The sequence below is a fragment of the Bos indicus genome, chromosome 6 (genome assembly GCF_029378745.1).
Source record: "Bos indicus isolate NIAB-ARS_2022 breed Sahiwal x Tharparkar chromosome 6, NIAB-ARS_B.indTharparkar_mat_pri_1.0, whole genome shotgun sequence".
NCBI lineage: Eukaryota > Metazoa > Chordata > Mammalia > Artiodactyla > Bovidae > Bos > Bos indicus.
In genome coordinates this window covers 13,982,535-14,006,288 of record NC_091765.1, presented here as the reverse complement: position 1 = coordinate 14,006,288, position 23,754 = coordinate 13,982,535, and the positions used below count along the sequence as shown (strand labels likewise).

The window sequence follows — 23,754 nt, the reverse complement described above, 5'->3', positions numbered from 1 at the left end:
CCTGCACACACATGCAACCGGGTGACTGTGGCTCGATTTCCAATGCGTGATCTTTCATTAGTTACTAGCATTTCACTGCACTCGACCGAATAGCTTAGGTTTGTTGTTCAGCAGTGTGTGTGTGTTTTATATCTCAGTTTTGAAGGGTTTGTCTCTGTAGGCTTCAAGGGATGGTAATACATATTCATGAAAGAGCACTCTTTCCAGCCCTTGCCACCACTGACAAAGCCTTAGCTGTTTCACACAGCAAGCTGACTGGGATTGTGTGTGGGGGCTGCACGGCCAGATTAGTGCAAACAGCAAGCCCACTTCTCTGCTTGTTAGGCCTTGCCTTCCTGACAATTTCCCCAATTGTCATTTGTGACAAGGCTGTCATTAGGTGATGGCTTCTTTTGGCCATTTTCAGATAAAGATAATTTCCTTAACTTCCATTTTATTTGACAACAAGCAGTTTGGGAGAGAAAGGAAGTGCTTCAGTAGTTTATGGATTAGGGTTTTGTCACTTCAAAGGCATCTTTGATCTAAAAATATGTGCTGTACCAAATTCATTATGTCTTTCCTTAAAGAGCTTTTAAATTTATTGATCTTCTCCTCAATTATTCTCTTTTTACGTCCAGTAATGATGTGTGAGATGGTAGTGTTGGGAAAAGCCTAGGGAGGAGTGTGGGGAAAATGCAGCCAACTGGTCACTTCTGAGGCTATTACGAGAACCAAACAACAGGTGCTTTTGTTTAGGGTCAATTCTCTTCTGAATCTCTATGCAGACAAAGGCTCCTCTGCTGTCTATAGATGAACATGAAGATATTATACCAACAGAGTAAGACAGGATTATGTTTGGCATTGCAGCCTAGGAAAGATTTTGAAAACCTCACAATTTGTGCAAAAACTGTGCCCACAATTGTCTTCATCCTCGTCACTGAGTCCATGGGTTTTGAAAGCCAGCAAATGAGTAAAGAAGAAAGAGCAAGTGCTTCTTTGTGAACCAATAATTTGGCTTTCTCTAGAAGCAATCCTTGAGGCTCAGCTTGCTCAAGTTCTTATAATTGGATCATTAGAAAAATCATACACAGCAGAAAGTAAGAGGTTAAGAATCCAGAAGTGAAAATAGATGAGCTTGTACGGTTAGACACTGGTTCTCTTGTTCAGAAGGTCCACTTACCCTTTTTGCCTTTTTTAGCGGTTGTTCTAAACAATTGTTACATGGAATTACTGTGTTTTAAACAACACCATGGACAAAGGAGTAAACAGTTTATATCCAAACTATCACAATTAACCATTGTCCTCTAAAACCTCACATATAATCATCTCAATTGACTGTAGCACAAGCCACTCACTTCCATTTCTACAACTAGGAAAAGGGAGTTAAATGGCTTAAATTAGGGGGAGGTGACTAACTATACTATTTTATTAGCCTCTTGACAGGCTATTTTATAATTTTCAGAGATATCTAGATGCTATTGATAGTAAGTTCATTTCAGCAAATCATAATTTCAAAATCTTACACACTAAAGGAAAGGTATAATTTTAAAGCATGATAAAGTTCCTAAAAGCAATACAAATTTTTTCCTTTGAAAATCAGTTTCCTGAATTTCTAAAAAACTAGTAGCACATAATGCCTTTCACTTTGAAAAATCAGTTGAGAGGTTTGGGATTCTACCCTTGGGCCCTCAATACTCCTCTCTGTAAAGTCAGGATAGAAATAGCTGTCAAACAATGTCAGAAACATTTTCCATGTGTGAGGTTATTTTATCTTTACTAAGGGGTAGATATGATTATTAGCTTGATTTTACAGATGAGGAAACTGAGGCTCAGAGAAGGTCAGTAACTGGCCCATTGACTCATATCCAGGAAGTGGTGGAGCCAGACGTGGGTACTTTGGGTTCAAAGCCTCTGTTCTTAGCCCTAGGGCCTGGAAGACACAGGATCTAGAATACTCAAATAGTCATCGCCTGATTTCCCCTGGTACTGCACAAGTACATGTAGTACTCATCTCCCTGCTGTCTCCAGCTCCCCAGTCCTCCCCATGGTTGTTTGCTCCATGCTATCCAAGGCCCTAAGAGGGTGCAAGGGGATTCTTACTCTCTGCTTAAGTTCATCCAGTTTTCCTTCCGCCTGCACGTTAAACACAGGGGGACTGGCCTGCCAAAATCTGATAAATTCAGACAGTAGGGTTCAGGGTTCATTTTGCTGTCTTTTCAAGGACTCCTCCACCACTTCTTGAAAGTTCTGTGATGTAATTTATCTTGACTTTCTTTTAACCAGAAGACCTTGATTATTCACTTCCTTGTGAAATCAGTAAAAGCTCCTTTGGAGGAGGAAAGAAATAGATTTTGAAGAAGAACGTTTTGAAGAAAGATCTCTGTTTTGTCTTAGAGTTCACCTGCTTTGTGACACGTGAATGCACCACATTAGCTGGCAGACAGCAACACCATCAGCCTGCCTCGAAGAGACCAAAGTAAACACCCGTCTCAAAGAGACTGCACTGAAATATGATATCAGCTGCAAGAGAGGGCCATCTCCTCCGGTCAAATGAGAAAAATCATATTATCCTCACTGTGGTATACAAATAGCTTGTAAGCCACATTCTCCATTTGAATGCTAACAATAAAGTGCTAACCTCACCGCTTAGGGCCAGCCTGATCCCATCTCCAAACACAAACACTCTGCCTCGGTTTTGGCTGGGGGCTGTGTCATGGCCTCCCCGCCCCCCACCTTTTCTTCCCCCCTGTTAATTGGCTGAGACCACCAGAATTTGGAGGACACAGATGTCACTGATAGTTTTCCTAGGGAGCACATTCATGCCCATCTGTTGCTGCCTAGAAGGCTGTTCATATATCCACAAGGCCTTCATTTAATTCTTGTCAGAAAGTAATGTAAATCCAGTTTACCTCAGAGGTCGCAGCCGAGATTTATGCCAATGAGCCCCCTGCAATTTACACACACTGTAGTTGTATAGGATGAAAAGAAAGCCTTTCATGTTGGTGCATATTAACAAGAAAGCCTGCCTTCCGAGAGGGGCTTTTTGATTGAGGTTTCTCCTGATTTTAATACAGCCGATGCCAGTTGGTATACCCAGCTTTAGAAAAAGAAAAAAATCTAATCTTTAAAGTTTCTTCTTTTATAAGAGGTAAAAGAGAAGAAGAGAAATCCGAGCAAGTGGCACTCCCATGTCTTTCATTATCTTTGCGAAACAAAACTCCCGCGAACTTGGAGAATATAGAGTGTGACGGGAGAGCCTGTTCTGGCCTGAATTACTGCTGGTTGAAACCTAGAGAGAATTCAGTTGTGAGCGATTGTCTTTCCAATGTGAAAATAGTAGGAGTGACCATCTCAATTAGTCTCTGGCTTTTCAGCTCTCTCTAGTGTATTTAGAGGAAATTGTGAAATTTGATCAACTTTCTCTGGACCAGGCTGGGTAGAAATTGATTCATTAGTAAAATGGAAGCATACATATGTAATACACACATATATATTTATAGAATTGTTTTATAGGAAGTCCAAAAAGAGTACCTAGAAGGGCTTCTGTTAATCCTATCTTTCTATGTATTAATACACTCTGAAATATTTAGGACTATGTCAGTAAGCTGGAAGGCAAATGGCTTTAAAAACAACCATGGGGTCAAAATCTTCTTGGAAGTTTGAATATGCCCCCTTATTCTTTATGTGATCTTAAGACAAATTACTTAACCTCCATGACCCTCAATTTTCTTATCTCTAATGTGGGAATAATAAAGCCTACCTCACAAGGGATTGTGTCTGAGGTATATAGTACAAAAAGCATAGAAAGTATTCAACCAATGAAAAATTCCCTCTCCACTCTGCCTTCTGGGGTCAGCAAACTGTGGATTTAGAATATCCGTTAACTTAGTCCAAATACCTAAACATTCAAATAATCAGACTAATTTTTCACATTTAAAAAGTTTTTGAAGGCAGATGAAGTTGGAGATTTTTTTCTTCCATGGTTTGGAATTTTTGTTTTGCTTCACTTTTTAATTCTTTAAAAGTAGAATAGGAGCATGTCACTCAGTTTGGCAAAAACAGGCACGGCCTCTCTACTTACTCATAGTAGCTTACCTTCTGCGTCCCCAAGACAGTGTTAATAGGGGATGAGCTTCTTGTGTTTTTATAGACGGAATTCATTTACCTGTGCTAATAGCTTTGAAATATTTGGTATGATTATTTTTGCACTACATTTGCCTTTTTGTTTATATTTTGCTTAAGATAATATTAAACTTGGGATGTGATTTCAAAGTACAAACTAACAGAGAAGTACAACAGCATACTCTACAAATTTATATGATGGGTGTATAGGTGAAATAGAGCTGTGATAAAACATACAGTGTGGCACTGGTAACTCATTAGGCAGACACTCCAAATGTACGATCACAGTCTGGGCTTGATTATGGAGCTGGATAAAGCCATTGCCTCACTTTACGGAGCCTTACTCCACATTAGGGAACTGAAGCCCAATTTTGCTGGCTATCTAAAGCTGGGACTAGGCAGAATTAAAGTAATTTCAGAATTGTCTTTTGCTGCCTCTCAGAGTTCATGAAAGCCATTCCTTTTTGCCTGGGTGCTGTGCTCAGTTGCTCAGTCATATCTGACTTTTTGCAACCCCATGGACTGTAGCTCACCGGGCTCCTCTGTCCATGGGATTTTCCAGGCAGGAATACTGGAGTCGATTGCCATTTCCTTCTCCAGGGGATCTTCCCAGCTGAGGGATCAAACCCAGGGCTTCTGCGTTTCCTGCATTGGCAAGTGGATTCTTTACCACTGAGCCACCTGGAAAGCCCTCCTTTTTGCTTTACAGTCCCCAAAACAAAATCTTTAAAGAATTTTATAAAGAAAGATTTCAAATATGTGCAGAAGTGGTGGGGGCAATATACAAAGTCTAATGTAATTTGATTCAGCCTCAACATTTATGACCTATGGCCAATCTTGCCTAATTTACATCCCCACTTCCATGAGAGAACTGCACTTCCATGCCCTACACCTCAGATTCATATAATTTTATCTGTAAATATTTCCGAGTGTTTCCTTAAAAGATATGAACTTCTATTTAAGGTAACCACAATACTATTATCTCACCTTAAAGATTAAGACAGACTCCTTAATATCATTTATTGTGACTTAATATTATCACAATATTATATGACTTAATATTTTGCCCCCCTCCCTTTTAAAATAAGTTTAATTACTTGGCTCTCATGTTCCAAATTAGTTGTTTTGCTTCCATGACACAGTGGTTTCGTGAATACTCTTTCATAATGACTTCCACTGGGGATATGTGTAGTTGGTATATTTTGTGGTATGTGGTAGTATCTTCCTAGAATGAGAATTTATCTTCTGATTGAAAAATAAAAATTGAATCATTATCCTGCTCCTACCCCACCCTCATTGATTCAGTTGGGTAAGTTTTCTAAACTTCTTAGCTTCAAATGAAACTGTTAATATATGTGAAGGCCACTGTAGAATATGGACGAAAATGATACCGCTCTGGGGAGATCTTGCTGACCATTCAGTCAGACTATTCTTTCCCCGTGTGGGGTCTTGCAGATTTTGGTATGTGAGTGCTTTTTAAATAAATGTATAGCATTTTCCCATTTTGATCAGGGCAGACAAATTGCCGTATGAAGCAGTAAAAAGAATAAGAGAGGACTGCATTTATAGCCAGTATAACAAAACAAAACAAAAAAAGACAGTACAGTGCTTAATTTTTAACTTTACTACCGCTAAAAAAAATGTTTCACTTAAAGAAATTCAAATGCTTACTGTAATCAGAAAAATCCACTGTGCTCATAAATAATGACCCCACTTCTCAGTTGGCTGTATTGAGGTCTCCTGGGAGGAGATGTATTTCCTCCCTGTCAGGATTAATCTATAAATGCAATCACCACTTAGACTTCATCAGATCTTTCCTTTCTCTTCATTGGTCCCCCCGGAATTATATCACTGCTTGAATAAGGTCAAATTAGGATATTTTTTTTCCCCAAGAAAAAACATAGCTGCTGTGTTTTCAGTGCTTTAAAATTTAAGAATCATTAAAAATTTACTTTTTAAAACAAATAAGGTTATACATTTCTGTCACAGTATCACCATCTACCTAAATAATACATTTTTTTTTCAGTGTGTTTACTGGTTTCTTCCCCACAAAATCCAGGACACAGAGTGGTCTCATGAAAAACCAGTGGACTGAATGTTTAAAAGTTTGTGTCTAATTCCGGTAGATAATCCCAGTGACTTGCCATTTGAACTTGGACAAATCACTAAACTTCTGACTTTATCTTCAAATTGGCACCATATTACTTGCCACCTTCCCCACTGTAATCTTATAAAATAATCAACCCAATTCTTCTGTTTCCTCTTGTCAATATGTACTATGAAATACCTTTTTTTCTATAATAGTGGGAAAGATAGAGTCAATTCTCTGACTTGTCTAAATTTAAGTAAACTCATCCTGTGGGTCAGAATGTTGCTTTGGAATTTTTTGTAAGTTGAATTAGACACTCATTTTATTTCCCCAATGAGGTTATCTTTGAGGATTGGAAATATTTATTCTGTTTCTTGGTAACTGTCAAAAGTTTGAAGTATAGTATATAATGGATACTCAGTAAATGCTTAACAATCACTCAGGAGTTTGCAAATACTAGTCAGTATGTATTATTTTATATTTACAACTCTAAAAGTTAGTTATTAAAGCAAAGCATTAAGGAAACAGTAGTAAAGAAAAAATTGTTCTGCCAGTAATAGAATGTGTAAAAAACTAGTGCGTTTCACTTGTCTTTTTATGATTTACTAATTTTTTAAAAAACTTGTTTCTGTATCACTGTTAGCTCTATACTGGCAAATATTCCTTCATTAGCTGAAAGCAAAGGAGTTAACACCAAGTCTCAGATCTCTATCCTCTTTATTAGAGAAAAGAGGAAATGAGTGTTCTTCCCCTTGAGGAACTACCAAAGAAAGTGAGTACAGTGGCTTAAAAACAATCAAGTTGTCCCCCAGATCAGGTGATTGACACACTGAGCTCATTAGTTCCGAGACTGAGTGGCATTTTACTCAGTAGCAGAACTCTTACAGAAAGCACAGAATCCTGAGATTCTAAAACGGTACTCATTTTCCACGTCAGCCTGATGAAGAGAGGGCCTTCAGGTTCTCTGCAGGTTCAGAGAGAGCAGAGTGGGCCTGGTTTTTTAACTGAGCCTTTTTATTTTTTTTTTAATCCATTTTTTTAAATTGGAGAATAATTGCTTTACAGTGTTGTGTTGGCTTCTGCCAGACATCAACATGAGTCAGCCATAGACTTCAATGTGTTCCCTCCCTCTTGAGGCTCCATCCCACCTCCCACCCCATCCCACCCCTCTGGGTTTTCACAGGGCACCAGGCTGAGTTCCCTATGCTGCAGAGCAACTGCCCACTGCTGCTGCTGCTGCTGCTAAGTCGCTTCAGTCATGTCCAACTCTGTGCGACCCCATAGACGGTAGCCCACCAGGCACCCCCGTCCCTGGGATTCTCCAGGCAAGAACACTGGAGTGGGCTGCCATTTCCTTCTCCAATGCATGAAAGTGAAAAGTGAAAGCGAAGTCGCTCAGTCCTATCCGACTCTCAGCGACTCCATGGACCGCAGCCCACCAGGCTCCTCCGTCCATGGGACTTTCCAGGCAAGAGAACTGGAGTGGGGTGCCATTGCCTTCTCCGAACTTCCCACTAGCTAGCTATTTCACACATGGTAATGTATATATTTCAATGTCACTCTCTCGATTTGTCCCACCCGCTCCTGCCCCTGCTGTGTCCATAAGTCTGTTCCCTATGTCTGAGTCTATTCCTGCCCTGCAAATAGGTTCATCAATACCATCTTTCTAGGTTCCACACATATGTGTTAATCTATACTATTTGTTTTTTTTTTTTCTTTCTGACTTATTTCACTCTGTACAACAGTACTTTAGACTTTCCAGCTAGGATGAGCCATGCTGAGGACTCTGTGGTTGCATGTGTGGTGGGATACCTCCCTCAAGAGGTGAAAGCGAAAGCAAAAGTGTTAGTCACTCAGTCGTGTCCAACTCTTTGCAACCCCATGGACTAGAGCCCGCTGGCTCTTCTTTCCATGGCGTTTCCCTGGCAAGAACACTGGAGTGGGTTGCCATTTCCTGCTCCAGGAGATCTTCTCGACCCAGGGTTCGAACCTGCATCTCCTGCCTTGGCAGGTGAATTCTTGACCACTGGCTGAGCCCCCAGAGAAGCTACACCTCAACAGGTGAATATCCCCAAAAGTAATTATGCTATCTTTCCTTTTCTGACACTTCTTTTTTCTTTATCATCAGACAAAAGTAGCAAAATTCTGTTGTAAATTCCTTGTCCTACAGAGCCCCGTGCCGCTGGGCTGTCACTGCGTTAAAGCGGTTTGGTGTGTGGACGTTTGCCCCACTGAACAACACTTTTGCCTTTTGGCCCTCAAAGCACGCGAATATCTGAGTGCTGCTCCATCACGGCCACTTGCCCCTGGAGGAAACACAAGTCTGTGCTTGTTCCCAGGCCAGAAGGAGGCTCCCTGCCAAGATCCATCGGTTGCTGGTGACATGCACACGCTGTGTGAATCCCACGACCACATGGTGGACTTTTATTATGTCTGTCCAGGAGTGTGGTCTGCCAATCCCCGGTCTGGAGGCCCACCCCCACGCGCCTTTGACACTGCAAGTGTAAAATAAATAAGGAGCTTTGCCTGTGTCTCAGAGCAAAGAGGAAGATAAGGGGCCAGGGGTGTTTCTGTCTGATCTGTAATCCGATGGCCGCCCTTTCCCTTAGCTGCTCCTGGGCTCACTTTTCTGACACCTCAGACAGATGACTAAACCAAGTTAGCTGGGTTTAAGAGGTTCTTTTTAAAAAATTCACATCTTTCTTCCTGAAGTTTTCTGACTGGTCATAATATTTCAATTTTCTAAGAGCATTTTATTGCTTAATTGAATGTGGATCTGGAGAATTATTTAGGGGATAATCCCATTATTACATGGCTTTATACTGAGGAAATGATCAAGAACCTGAAGACTTTACACAGCCAAGCAATTTTTTTCTCAAAACCATAAACTCTAATGAAGCCAACAAGGAAACCAAATCCAAAGAAAAGCAGATTAAGGAGGAACTGGGTGACCTTTTAAAAATAAAATTTTATTTCTTGAAAATTGTATTGATAACAGTAACTGATACCTACAAAGCCCTTTTTACATTCTAAGTAACATTCTTCATATTTTACAAATATTAACCCTTTTAGCACTCTGTGTGATTAGTCCTATTACTAGCCCTTTTTTAGAGATGAGGAAACTGAGACATGATTTGTCTAAGGCTGCTCAGCTGGCAAGTAGTGGAACTGAAATTTAAACCTAAGAACCCTGACTGCAAACCCAAGTGCTTCACTTGGCGGCCTCTCGATGACTTAGACAGTGAAACTGCAGTTCTTCATATCAGTACCTTCGTTTTTCTCTTCCAACAGTTTCAGAGTCCCTGCATTCCTTTTCTCTAATACAGACTGCTTCTTTGTGGGCCATCTCTAACTTCAAAATCCACATGGTTCTTTGAAAAATAACTCTTGGCTGTGGGAATTATATATACAGATTTGAAAATATTTTGCTGCAAAATTAATCTTAATCTTCACATTTGCTGGCCTCATCAAAAGTACATAATGCTTCATAGCCCTGACAATTTATATCATAGTACGCTTTTGTTCTTTGGAAGGAATGATGCTAAAGCTGAAACTCTAGTACTTTGGCCACCTCATGCTAAGAGTTGACTTATTGGAAAAGACTCTGACGCTGGGAGGGATTGGGGGCAGGAGGAGAAGGGGACGACAGAGGATGAGATGGGCATCACTGACTCGTTGGACGTGAGTCTGAGTGAACTCCAGGAGTTGGTGATGGACAGGGAGGCCTGGCGTGCTGCGATTCATGGGGTCGCAGAGAGTCGGACACGACTGAGCGACTGAACTGAACTAAACTGACGCTACATGCGGGGTTTCCCGGGTGGTGCTAGTAGTAAAGAGCCTGCATGTCAACGCAGATGACAGACATGGACTCGATTCCTGGTGTGGAAAGATTCCCTGGCGAAGGGAATGGCAACCCACTCCATACTCTTGCCTGGAGAATCCCATGGAAAGAGGAGCCTGGTGAGCTACCGTCCATAGGGTCACAAAAAGCTGGACGTGACTGAAGCAACTTAGCACGCATGCAGGTATGCATGCTTCTTGCCATTTCCATATACATACCATAGCATCACCTGGACTTTCTCCCCATTCCATCCCTGGAGACTTCCAGTAAGTTTGCCATTCTGACTCTGTAGGAGTAAACGGAGCACTTCAGCTGCCTCATCCACCACAGCACAGACTACTCCATTTCTTCTTATAATGAAATTTCTCTTTTAAAAGATAATTGTTTCTCTTCTAGCAAATTACACTTGCTGTGTTAATCTCCAGAACTCTAATACTATTTAAAAGGTTAGCAAAGTGTGTTTTGAGGACAAGTCAGAACCCCTGAATTCTTATCCTGATCTCTGCTTGTTACTCAACCTCTTTCTGCCTTTTCACTCCTCTTCATGGCTCAAATTCTTTACCTAGAGTTTGAGTAGACAATATCTGCTTCCCAAAAGATATGCCTCAGATTGAAGGCCCTTCAAATTTGTAAGAATAATTTTTCCTACTCTGTGACTGGCTCCCAGTATCATGCAGTTCTGGATTTGAGACATAACAGAGTCCATATACGGGACTGCTCTTCTTCTATTTGGGGTGCAGAAATACAAAGAAAACTCTCCTAGAAGGATCATTTGGAAGTCGTAAGCACAGGAGCCCGGAGCAGGACCAGATGGCAGGCCTGACTCACCTTGACCTGAGAAGTTGCTTTTCTCGCCATGGGGGCCAGGCTAATAGTTCTTCAGATGTCACCGTAGCTGATGAAGTGGGTAACTGTAGCCGGGGAGTAACAGCGGCAGGCCCTGAAACAATGGCTTTTTCTTTTCCCTCTTCTTTCTTCCTGAGGCCAGCAGGTAACCTGTTTGTGACCCGGAACACTCTCATTGCACTTTCCTGTGCAGTCAAGTTTGATAAACACATGCAGGGAACTGGAGAGGGTGGTGCGCAAGAGCAGGAGAGAAAGAGGGAAGAGGCAGCACTCGGCTCCAATCTCCCGTTTTAACAAGGCGTGGCCCTGAGGTTGGAAACCTTGGTACAAAAGAGCCATAGCAAAGACCTTCATTTTCACTTATAGAATTTTCTGAAGTCTATTTCACTATTTTTTAGAAATCACAACACATTCCTTTATCAGTGGAATGAAAGATAAATCTCTGTGCAATCTAGTGTTTATTAAACTAACGGTTCAAGTCGCCTGTCTCATAAATTCTTTCAGTAGTCTGTGCATACTCATGGCTTCCCAACATAAGAGGAGGATCTCTTCCTTGAAGTCGAGCTTCATTCCCCAACTAGATTTCTTTCCTTCTCTTCTCTCTTCAGCTATTCCACATCCTACCCTGGAGAAGCTCCTGTGTAAGTGCGCCTCCCTGCTCTGAAATCCTGAGCCTTTTACTCTCTTTTGATGAAATCCCTGGCTCCAGTCCTAAGGGTTTGTTACCTATGCAATACGCCTAGACTTGAACTTCCATCTTATTGTTTTTAGTTTTTTCATTAAATGTCAATAGGTATCAAAAACTTGTGAAGTAGGTGCAATATACACAGAACACAGTGAATATCCATAGATCAAACAACCAAGTTAAGTAAAAGAACCTATCACTTCCTTTGAAATCTCCCGTGTCCATATACCTGCCTCCCAACTTCTTCACTCTTCCCTCAGTAAATCCAGTGTTCTAAATTTTTAGTTTATCGTTCCCTTACTTTTATTTGTAATTTTACCTTATGTATTTGTATCCTATGTATGTTGTTTAGCTGTGACTGTTTATAAATTTTATGCATGTATTCATCTGTGGCCTCCTTCTTTATTTCCAAGATTCATCCATGTTGTTGCACGTAACTGTAATCATTCATTTGCTTATTCTATTCCAGTGTATAATTACACTTCAGTTTTCTAATTCATTCTCCTGTTGATGGGTATTCAAATTGCCTCCTGTTGTTTGCTATTACAAACTATCACAGTGAACATTTTTACACGTATTTCCTCAACCCAGGTCCAAGAACTTCCCTAAACCAGAGTATATGCCTAAGAGTGGACTCTGAGCCACTGTGTGTGAGCATCTTTGATTTTACTGGATAATACCAAGCAGTGGTGGATGGGAATAGAACAGTGACTGTTCTTGACAACTATTATCCAACTTACATTTTTTTTTTCCAATCAAGAAGTTGTGAATGTTTTTTCATTGTGGTTTGAGTTTATATTTCTTAATTACTGATGAGCAAACTCTGGGAGATAATGAAAGACAGGTAAGCCTGACGTGCTGCAGCCCATTGAGTCATAAAGAGTTGAATATGGCTGCGTGACTGAACAACAACAATTCCTGATGAGGCTGGATACTTTTCATAAGTTCATTGACCATCATGTTTCCTTGTGTGAAGCATCTGTTCAATTTTTCGCTCATTCTTTTTCTTCTATGATCACTGGTTTACAGGAATTCTTTACATATTCTGGATAGAAATCTTCTGTCAGTTACATATGTTATAAATACTCTCTCCCAGTTTGTGACTTGTCTTTTCATTTCCTTTTTGATGTCTTTTTATTGATCAGAAAAGTGTCTTTCCAGTTAATTAAATATATCAATCTTTCCCTTTATAATTTGCTATTTTTGTGTTTAAGAAATTCTTTCCTAACCAGAAGTCATAAAGATAATCTTTTAGGTATTTTTTTAAGTTGAATGGTTTTGTTTTTCACATTTTGGTCTTTAATCTGACTTGTATTGATTTTAAAAAAACAGTGAGCTCAAAGTTATATCTTGAGCTCTGTAATAATTCAAGTTTTCATATGTATTGGACTCGTGATTTTATTTAGAAGATCAATTTGGTCTCTCTTAGTGCCAATAATTTTTGCATTTAAGGTAATTTTTTATTATTGACATTGTCTCTACTAATGCTTTTTGCCTTAAAGTCTGTTTTATCTATTAGTACATCAGCTTTTAGTATTTTTCTAGTATATCTTTTTCCATCTTATTACTTTTACCTTTTCTATATTCTTATGCTTTCCTAAATCCATGTAGCTATTTTTAATCTAGTCTATCAATATCATTTTACTATAGTATTTAATTCCTTTATCTTTATTATAAGCATTGATATGTTTATGTTCTACTTTGAATTCCACTTGGAAATAGATGGGGAAACAGTGGAAACAGTGTCAGACTTTATTTTCTTGGGCTCCAAAATCACTGCAGATGGTGATTGCAGCCATGAAATTAAAAGACGCTTACTCCTTGGAAGGAAAGTTATGACCAACCTAGATAGCATATTCAAAAGCAGAGACATTACTTTGCCAACAAAGGTCCTAGTCAAGGCTATGGTTTTTCCAGTGGTCATGTATGGATGTGAGAGTTGGACTGTGAAAAAAGCTGAGTGCCGAAGAATCAAAGCTTTTGAACTGTGGTGTTGGAGAAGACTCTTGAGAGTCCCTTGGACTGCAAGGAGATCCAACCAGTCCATTCTAAATGAGATCAGTCATGGGTGTTCTTTGGAAGGAATGATGCTAAAGCTGAAACTCCAGTACTTTGGCCACCTCATACAAAGAATTGACTCATTGGAAAAGACTCTGATGCTGGGAGGGATTGGGGGCAGGAAGAGGAGGGGACGACAGAGGATGAGATGGCTGGATGGCATCACCGACTTGATGGACATGAGTTTGGGTGAACTCCGGGAGTTGATGATGGACAGGGAGGCCTGGCGTGCTGCAATTCATGGGGTCGCAAAGAGTTGGACATGACTAAGCGACTGAACTGAACTGAACTGAACTGATGTAGTATTTATCATTCCATAATAATGACTTCTTTGAGTTGAGTCATTTAGAAGTATATTTCTTAATTTTCCTTTTCCTTGCCTTCTTTTAGATCTTTTTTTTTTCATTTTTTTTCCTTCTACTAGTTTCAAAGTTATATGTTTTATTTTAATTTTTTAAGGATTATCTTAGACATTTTATCAGAGTCTAATGTTAATGTCTCCAATCCTTCTGACCAACTCAAGGATCTTAGAAAACTTAAATGTCAATCACTGTTCTTCTAACATATATGCTTGTTGTTTGTGTTTGTATATATATTTTTTCTATTTTTCACCCTACAAGGCAGACATTGTTGTAACTTTTTGCAATCACTGTTTGTTTATACTTAGCCAATAACATACCACTTTTACGGTTATTATTTCTCCTTGAATCTCTGGCTCTTCACCTGTAATTAGTTTCCTTCTACCTAAAGGACTAACTATAGATGTGTGCTTGGAACTATTGATGTTTATTATTATTTTGCAGGGTTTTCCCCTTCTAGCATATATTAAAGCTATCTTTTCACTGTCTCCTAGTTTCCATTGTTGCTTTTAGGTAGCTATCTATAAATTTATTGTTATTTCTTTGATGGTAATCTGCCTTTTCTCTCTGGCCATTTTAAGGATCTTCTCTATATCTTTTTTGCTACCTAGTTTCACTGTGATATTTCTAGGCATGAATTTTTATATGAGTATTATGGGAATTCTGATTATTGTCTTTCTCCTGGCCTAAAAGTTGTTAGTCATTATCTCTCCAAAGTTGTTCTGTTTCTTTCCATCTAGGACTCTGAGTATATGTTAGAGCTCTTCCTCGGTCCTCTGTGTTTCTTCATCTCTCTGGCATTTTCCATCCCTTTGTCTTTTTTCTGTTGCCTTCTAGGTGGCATGTTCTGATGTATCATTCAGTTCAAAAGTTCTGTCTTCAGCCAGAGCTAAATTTGATCAGATATATCCAATTCCTTACATTTAAAATTTTTAATTATTATTAAAATTAAATAATAGAAATTTTATGATTTTTAATATGCCTTTTTATAGTTTCTCGATCTTTATTCATACACTCAGCATACTCTTTCAGTTCTTGAAACATGCATATTTTGTAGTATCTATCTGAAATTCCCTCATCTATAGTCTTTTGTGGGTCTAATTTTACTATCTGTTGTTTCTGCTTTCATTCATTGTTTCTTTTTACCTTATGTATTTTGACAGCCTTGATCTGGAGCTCATATTTCTTGGTATTTTATAGGTGAGCATCTTTGAGACTTGGGTTGAAATCAGATTTCTTTAGAGATGATTATGTTTCAGTCAACCAGTTGGCCAAGAAAACCACCAACCTGGGCTTATTTGTAAATAATTTACTTAAAAGAATTATCAGCTAGAGGTTTTTTTGGATCTGCGGCTTCAGATTTGCAAGAGAAAAACATTTTGCTCTCTTCCTTGAAGCTGCCTATCTTACCATAGACTGTTTTCCTGAAAGGTGGGGGAAGCAGATGAGAAAACACTTTTAGCTCACCCCTATGCTAAAAGTTGGAGAAGGCAATGGCACCCCACTCCAGTACTCTTGCCTGGAAAATCCCATGGATGGAGGAGCCTGGTGGGCTGCAGTCCATGGGGTTGCGAAGAGTCAGACACGACTGAGCGACTTCCCTTTCACTTTTCACTTTCATGCATTGGGGAAGGAAATGGCAACCCACTCCAGTGTTCTTGCCTGGAGAATCCCAGGGATGGTGGAGCCTGGTGGGCTGCCGTCTCTGGGGTCGCACAGAGTCGGACACGACTGAAGTGACTTAGCAGCATGCTAAAAGTGCAACCTTTTAGGATCTCAGTTTTATGCCAGAGGGGTCGGGGCGGTGGTCTCTTCTTATACTTCCCTCCTGGGTAGGCCTTTGGTTTTATTTCCTATCCTCACACATTCTAAAATAGTGAAAACCAGTTTCAGCTCACAATGTTTGGCAGATGTACTCAAGGCAAAGGTTAGCTTCTGTGTTAACTTTCTGGGTTCCAGTTTTTACTTGTTTTGTCTTCTGTGCAGTCTTTCCTCTCTTGCTATTTCTCTGATACACTTTAGGGATTTTAACATGCTTCTCCAGTGTTATTAGTTGTTTTCAGCAGGAATGTTGGTCAGAGCATAGTCTTCCATACTGCTAGAAATATAAGTCTACCCTTTAGCTGTTTGGTGGCTTAGAAGTTGGCTTCTCTTCCCTTTTTATGCAGTTTTTAAATGCTAACAAATGTCTGTCATGCAAACATATCCAACCAAGCTACACAGTTGTGTTACACTCCAATCAGATGTTTTTCTCTTTTTATTTACCCATTTCCACCACCAATCGCTTCCCTTGCGGCTCAGCTGATAAAGAATCCACCTGCAATGCAGAGACCTGGGTTCAGTCCTGGGTTAGGAAGATCCTCTGGAGAAGGGAAAGGCTACCCACTCCAGTATTCTGGCCTGGAGAATTCCATGGACTGTATAGTCCATGGGGTTGCAAAGAGTTGGACACAACTGAGCGACTTTCACTTCACTTCACCACCAATCAGTACAAGACGTATTATGGTCAGAGGGGACTTGTGGTGTGGCTCAAAAGAGGGTGAAAGTGTGGGAGAGACTGGATTGTCATTGCTAGGGCCTGATAGGAGAAACTTATTCTTTTTGTTTTATGTTGGATACCAGAATGTATTTTCTCCTAAAAACAATATGATAAATAATTTTGAATGTAGATGAAAAATATTTTTAGTATAATTATTCATGTGCATATGAATTAAATGAGTTCTGTAAGCTTGCTTATAAATTTAACCAACCATTAATTGAATTCCAAAGATAATTTAAATTGAGCATTTAGAATACAATCATGTGTGATATGCTTTGTATAGTTAATTTTTATATATGTATGTGTTATTCCTCTAATTAATTGTAAATTCCCTAATGGTAGAGACCATCTCTTTTACTTCTTTATGCTTCCCCACATCTTGAAGCCTAAGATTCTCAGTAGTTGGCTGGTCAATTATTACCGAGGTGGTAGCCAGTAGACCATGGAGTTCTTTCATTTTCCCTAATTTATCCCCTAGTAGAGGCACTGATCATACAGTGGAAAAAACTCAAGCATAAATACCAAAAGAAATGGGGCTTTGAATAATTCCCTCATTTTCTTCTTTCTAATGATGGCCAACTTGCCAGTTATTCTGTAACTTAGCCACTCAGCTAAATTCTTATTCATGGATAGAACTAAAGTATCAATATGCCAAAATCAAATGCAGAATGTATGAACACATAGCCATTTGGCTATAGGTATGGATGTGTGTTTTAAACTATATGATTCTAACTTTGTTATTCTAGAGTTATCTGTTTGCATGTTTCATTGCTTTTTCTGTCCTCTTTCTATTAGATTTTTAAGGAAAAAAATATAGGGGACATTAAAATAGAAAAAATAATGCATAGATTATAAAAAATATTGGGGAAAATCCATTTTCCAATTTAGAAATAATGTATAGCTCATAGAGTGTTGCCGTTCAAGGGGGAAAAATTGATATGTGTTAAAATTGAAAATGATTTTTCAATTTTACATGAAGCTGACCAAAATTTTCAGTGGGACTGTTGCCTGAAGGAAAATTTCCTGGGCTCCAGCCTCTGTTATGTCTAACAATGAACCATACAAATCTGGACAGATGGTTGGATTCCAAAGTGTTTCTCATATTACAGTATTTTCTTCCTATTGTCTCTCCTGAATTCTACAGGGAAAGGGGGAAATGCTGTAACTTTCAAAAAAGTATGAAGCATATCTTCAGTACAGTTTGGAAATTCATAAGTAACAAACATTCATTGTCTTGGAAATATCGCCCTCCTTTTTAGACATGCTTTCTTGATTAAAATCTGGTTGCTTATGTTGGACAATATGATTTATCTTCCTTACTATATTGCTAGAAGTAGATGTATTTATGTCTTTTCTTGTCTGTATTTGCTGTCTCAAAGTATGTTAACATCATCTATTCAGTTCTGAGCTATGGTGAGGCAGACATTTGGGACTAATCCTTAAGAGTATTCCTAGCCATCCAACACCAAAGCTGCACCTACTCCATAAACAGCTCTCAAATCTGTCCAATTTTCTGTATTTCTGATATCATTACTCTAGTCCAGAGTCCTATTATCTCTCACCTGGATTATTGCAATAAGTACTTCACCTGCCGTTTCCTCCCTGCCCTCAATACACAAACTATGTTCAAAACAAGATGATCATTCCCAAGTGTAAAGCTGGTTGTGTTCTTATTGCTACTAGTAGTTTTCTATGACTCTTAGGGTAAGCACAAAATTCCTTATCTAGTACACAAGGCCTTTCACAGTCCCTGCTTACCCTTCCAGCATCACTTTATATCAACTTTCTCCTTTTATGTATAGTTCAGCCAACCTGACCTTCTTTCATTCCCTCTATACTTCCTTCTACATTAGTTAGGGCTGTTCCCTACCATTTTAACTTCATTAAGCCCTGTTCCTCTTTCAAAGCTTGATTCAGGCATCACATCCTCCGAGAAGCCCCCAGTAATCCACCCTGTCCTTACCCAAATGATTAGGTCAAGTCCTGCTGTTTGCCCTCACGAAACCATGTATCTTATCTCTCTTTCACAGCACTTAGACAAAGGGAAGAGATTTATGATCTTGTGCATCAGGAATTAGGGTTTCAAGTGAGGAAACAAAAGCAAAGAAGAATATTCAGCAATAATCTAGCCTCTAAGATTCAAGCCAACACTTCTAAACCACAGAGGAAAGTATGCATAAAAATATTATATTTCAGGGTTTTGAAAAGAGCCAAGAATTTTTCAGTAAATAAACATCAGATGTTGTTTAGCAATAGACAACCTTTGCTGCTGAGTATGGAATTTAAGACTTGGAAAGATTTTAACAACTGTTCCTAATCAATCAGCTCAAAATATAGATGAGAAAAATGAATCTCAAAAGTGAGTCTCAGAGGTCTCAGGCACAGATAGTTAATGGGAGAGAACGAAGTGGAATTAGTCATTGAACATTATTACATATATATGTTTTCCTATTTCTAGGTCCTCTTTTCTTTGCTACATACTCTTTCAGCTTAAAATATTAACAGAAACAAAGCAAATGAAATTTATAGTGGAAGACGACTGTCTGCCTTAAGAGGATGATACAGCACCAATAAAACAATACTATAAGCCTTTAGACAAAGGCATGATGTGCTAGTAAAGTTTTATATAGTGCAGTTTTATTTCTTTGCACACAAGCTCTTGTATTTTCTTATTACACTTCTCTTTGGGCTTCCCTGGTGGCTCAGATGGTAAAGAATCTGCCTGCAATGTTAGAGACCTGGGTTTGATCCATGGGTCTGGAAGATCCCCTGAAGGAGGGAATGGTTACCCACTCCAGTATTCTTTCCTGGAGAATCCCATGGACAGAGGAGCCTGGTGGACCACAGTCCATGGAGCCCCAAATAGTCAGACATGACTGGGCGACTAATGCTTCTATATGAAGTCCTTAAAAAAGGGAGAAAGAGAATCCCTTTCTTGATTTAACTTAGGACTTGAAGAAAATTGTGTCCTACTCACCCATAACTCATTCTGAGCAATGTTTGTTCTTAACCTTCTCATCCAGCAACTGCATTTCTCAGTCTCCACATAGCTTCCCATGACAGTCACCATCTCCTTTTTTCAGACAATGGTGGGAATGGGATATCACTGCTACGTGGCCTCTTGCTCACTCTAGTCTGCTAATTAACTCTGACCAGTCATTATTGTTTAGTTCTTTTCATAGAAAAGCAAGTTAATGGTCAACTTGTACCACAGAAACACTGACTTACAAACACTTGAGCTAAAAGGGACACTGAAAACGGGTTAGTCCAACAACCCAATCCAAGCAGGAATACTTTCTGAAACATCTTAAACAGAAAAGAAGTTAGATTTATATTTACATTTAAATGCTTCAAGTAACTAATTTCATGACCTCACTTGCGTGAATGCTCTTTCAAGTAACAAGAACATTGCATGAAAAACCTCTGCTTGTGTTCTTCAACAAATACACGGTTGTTTTCGCCAAACAAGTCTGTCATGTTCTAAAATTTCGCTTTGGCCGTTCCATCTGTGTGAAGTATGTGTGCGTATCTCTTTTAAAACCTAAAGCATAACAATTCAGGTTAGAATGAGAATTACAAAATTTAGATTTCAGGCTTATCCTTCATTTTCTATTCCTTTTAAGTCATAAAATAGAAAAAAGATAGAAAAATGCTTTCTTGCAATTTCAAATTCAAAACCAGCTTCTTAAAGTGAGGGTAGTAGAGCACATTTTCCCCAGGAACAACACGATAACTCATCACTTTAATATTTTTAATGATTACTAAAGCAGTAGATTATTGTGTTGCATGGATCTGCTAGGTGACAGAGGGAGTCAAGTCATCCATACATCTGTTGTACTTTCTTCCTTTTCAGATTCTCTTGCATTGGTAATAAGATTCTAAGTGCCATACAAGAGTGCCTAAGCCAAATGGCATCTCCACTGTCTATTCTGGCAAATTCAGAAAGATAATAACTTCCGTTGTTTTGTTTATAATGTACATTTTTTTTAAAAAGGAAAGCAAAAAGATTTGTCAACTATTACACATAAAATAGATAAACATCAAGGATCTACTGTATGGCACAGGGAATATATAGATGAAATTGAATCACTTTGCTGTATACCAGAAATGAGCACGGCATTGTAAATCAACTATGCATGCATGCATACTCAGTCACTGCAGTTGTGTCTGGCTCTTTGTGACCCTATGGACTATATATAGCCTGTCAGGCTTCTCTGTCCATGGGATTCTCCAGGCAAGAATACTGGAGTGGGTTGCCATGCCGTCTTCCAGGGGATCTTCCTGACCCAGGAATCAAACCTGTGTCTCCTGCATTGCAGGCGGATTCTTTACTGCTAAGTCACTGCGGACACCCAAATCAACTATGCTGCTGCTGCTGCTAAGTCGCTTCAGTCGTGTCCGACTCTGTGCGACCCCATGGACTGCAGCCCACCAGGCTTCTCCATCCATGGGATTCTCCAGGCAAGAACACTGGAGTGGGTTGCCATTTCCTTCTCCAATGCATGAAAGTGGAAAGTGAAAGTGAAGTCGCTCAGTCATGTCTGACTCTTAGCGACCCCATGGACTGCAGCCCACCAGGCTCCCCCGTCCCTGGGATTCTCCAGGCAAGAACACTGGAGTAGGTTGCCATTTCCTTCTCCAATGCATGAAAGTGGAAAGTGAAAGTGAAGTCGCTCAGTCATGTCTGACTCTTAGCGACCCCATGGACTGCAGCCTACCAGGCTCCTCCATCCATGGGATTTTCCAGGCAACTATACTTCAACTTAAAAATTATTTGTTAATCAAGAGACTTTTGGGTATTTATTTGTCAGGCATCTTTTTATACTGTCAGTGAGTTATTTTGTTCTTGAAATTACCTTGACTGCAATAGCTCATTACAACATACTCATATTTACATAAGAAGCCTCTCAACGGTATGTGTGTTAAATAGGATGTAAGTAGATCTTATCCATATGATGGATCTAGGAATTGGATTTTCTGGGATTTCATTTCTCCACTTTATTTGGCAATGTGCCTGGCAGTGAAGAGCTTTAAATTTGGCATCTGTCATTGCCTATTTTGGTCCAAATTATATGATGCTAAATACCACAAGGGATGCTGCACAGGGGAAGTCAGCAGCGGGTTATGAGAGTGGTAAACTTCATATTACCACGTGCTTGTGTCTGGATATTAGAACTGCTAGCCAGACACTTCCTGTAGACTTTCAGAGAAGCAGAAAGTGGTGTGCCACTGGGATCCAGAGGCACTGATGTGAAGTATGCAGAAGATACATAAATCATAGGGTATATTCATTTCATTTGACTCCATGTGATTCCACTGACTACACTGTGGGTGACCGAGGTCTGCCCCAGGACCCTCTGCCTTCTGCTCTCTGATGCCTTCGAGGTGCTGCCCATCTAGACCAGGCCTGCAGTAATTTCACACCCTCCCCTAATAAAGTCCTCAGGGGCTGTCATGTATTTTCATGTGTTTGCTCTATTATCCCTCCCTGCTTGAGTCTTACAGATAATTGATGATGCTTCAGTTAATCATCTTTCCCCTTCTTTTGTTCACCAGGTACCTAAGCCTTGAAGGGGCTCTTTTATTGAGAATCGATGTCTTCTCCTAGGTAATTGATCACCGTAGACCCAGGGACACTCGACTCATCATCAAGAGAGGGTAATCGTCATGAATAATCAAAAAGCTGTAGCTACGCTGCTGCAAGAGTGCAAGCAAGTGCTGGACCAGCTCCTGTTGGAGGCGTCAGATGTGTCAGAGGAGGACAAGAGGGAGGACCAGAGATGCAGAGGTGAGGTCCAACGGGAGGCGCTGGGGGCAGCGGGGAGCAGCGGGTTCGCTCTCCTTTACCCTGTCTGAACGACACGGTCTCATCTCTGCCCTATTTTTCTTCTCTTGGCAGATGACCACCGAGAGATGAGTGGATTTCTAGGGCATGAATGGGACATGGGCTGCGGGTGGACGGGCAGGGGAGGAAGCCCACTTTGTTGCAGTGAATTGCTGTCAGTTTGAATTTTAAGCTTCAGTAAACATGAGGGCTACAAGAAACAGTTTAGTTCAAGAAGAACAAAAGGCCCAAGTGGGCTGGTGCACGTAAATTTCAATTATTAAAAAATTGAAGCAACTTCTGAATGGTGGTGCATACTTTTGTTTCAAACTAGGTTTTTGTGCCTCATCAGTTTGCATAGACATCTACAGTTTCCACAAATATGTCATCTCATCAGTCCCATCTCTCTTTTTTGACCATCAATACATTTCTCATGTTGTATTTACATACCATTTATAAATAAATTTACTCAAACTGACAAATACTTATTACATCATTACCAGGATTTGAGAATTTGGCCTTTCTGCTCATTCACGGTTTGTACCATACATAGTTTTAGATGAGTCATTGCTTGGGAAATTTCAACCACAAAATCTATAGAGTTAAAGCAGTTCTAATTTCTTCTCTAGCTAGTTTTCAAGAGGCAACCTTCTTTCCTTAGATTTCTTCCTAGCATTCAGATAAATTTCCTTCATTTCTATCAGGGTATCTGTCTAATGTGCTTTAAATATTTTTCTTTGTATTTTTAGTTGACTGCTATTTGTTACAGAAACAAGATTCCCGTATAAAATGCACACTCCCCATCTCTTTTGTTTCTGTTAATTATGTAATGGGAAAAGTTTCTGGGAGAGCCTTTTTCCCACATCCTTGTATAGGAGTGCATATGTTTTTACAGGGGAACTTTAAGGTGCCTTTAGAAGTCTAGTTTTTTCTAACCTGTCTGTCATCCGTGCTCTTTTCAAGATAAAATGCCCTGTGTCCAGTTGTTTCCTAACCTTAGTGTTTTCTTTCTTTACTGGCCAGAAACATCAGTGTCTGATTTTGCTCACCCCAGTGCTGGTCCTCGTTCTCCCCGGGGGCAGTGTGTTGTGTTCTGTTATTTCTCCTGAACGTTTTCTCTTCTCCTTTTACTACATCATGTCCTTTGTCCCTTCAGCTTAAATTCCTTTAAGTTTTGTGTTCTCCGTAGTGAAGACTCTGAACCCCTAATCGGGGAGCGTTTTCTTTTTCTTTCTTTCTCTAGTGCCACAGAATAGGAGAAATAATCAGTTTAGTTCCAGATAAGGCAAATCACGACTGCAAAATCACTCGATTAGCCATGGCCCTCCAGGTAAGCTGCTTGGGGAAGTAAGGGATCAGAGAGGCAAAGGAGGCTCCTGCTCAGTCAGGGGCTGACTGCTGGTGTTGGCTGA

At 39.8% G+C, this 23,754-nt stretch overlaps 1 protein-coding gene across 10 annotated transcripts in view; it reads left to right on the top strand.

Moving 5' to 3' along the window:
• Positions 1-23,754, top strand: part of ALPK1 (alpha kinase 1) — a 123,935-nt gene that overhangs the window by 36,958 nt on the left and 63,223 nt on the right. For 4 of the 10 annotated variants that reach the window (XR_011567064.1, XM_070791060.1, XM_070791058.1 and 1 more), the window contains 2 exons: positions 20,838-21,136; positions 22,075-22,306. Coding sequence is in view for 9 of the 10 variants with exons in the window: in XM_070791060.1 (XP_070647161.1) it covers positions 22,186-22,306 (121 nt within the window). In the remaining variant the exon portion in view is untranslated. The remainder of the gene's footprint in view (positions 1-20,837; positions 21,137-22,074; positions 22,307-23,754) is intronic. The other 6 variants (XM_070791061.1, XM_070791055.1, XM_070791054.1 and 3 more) reach the window with 3 other exon arrangements.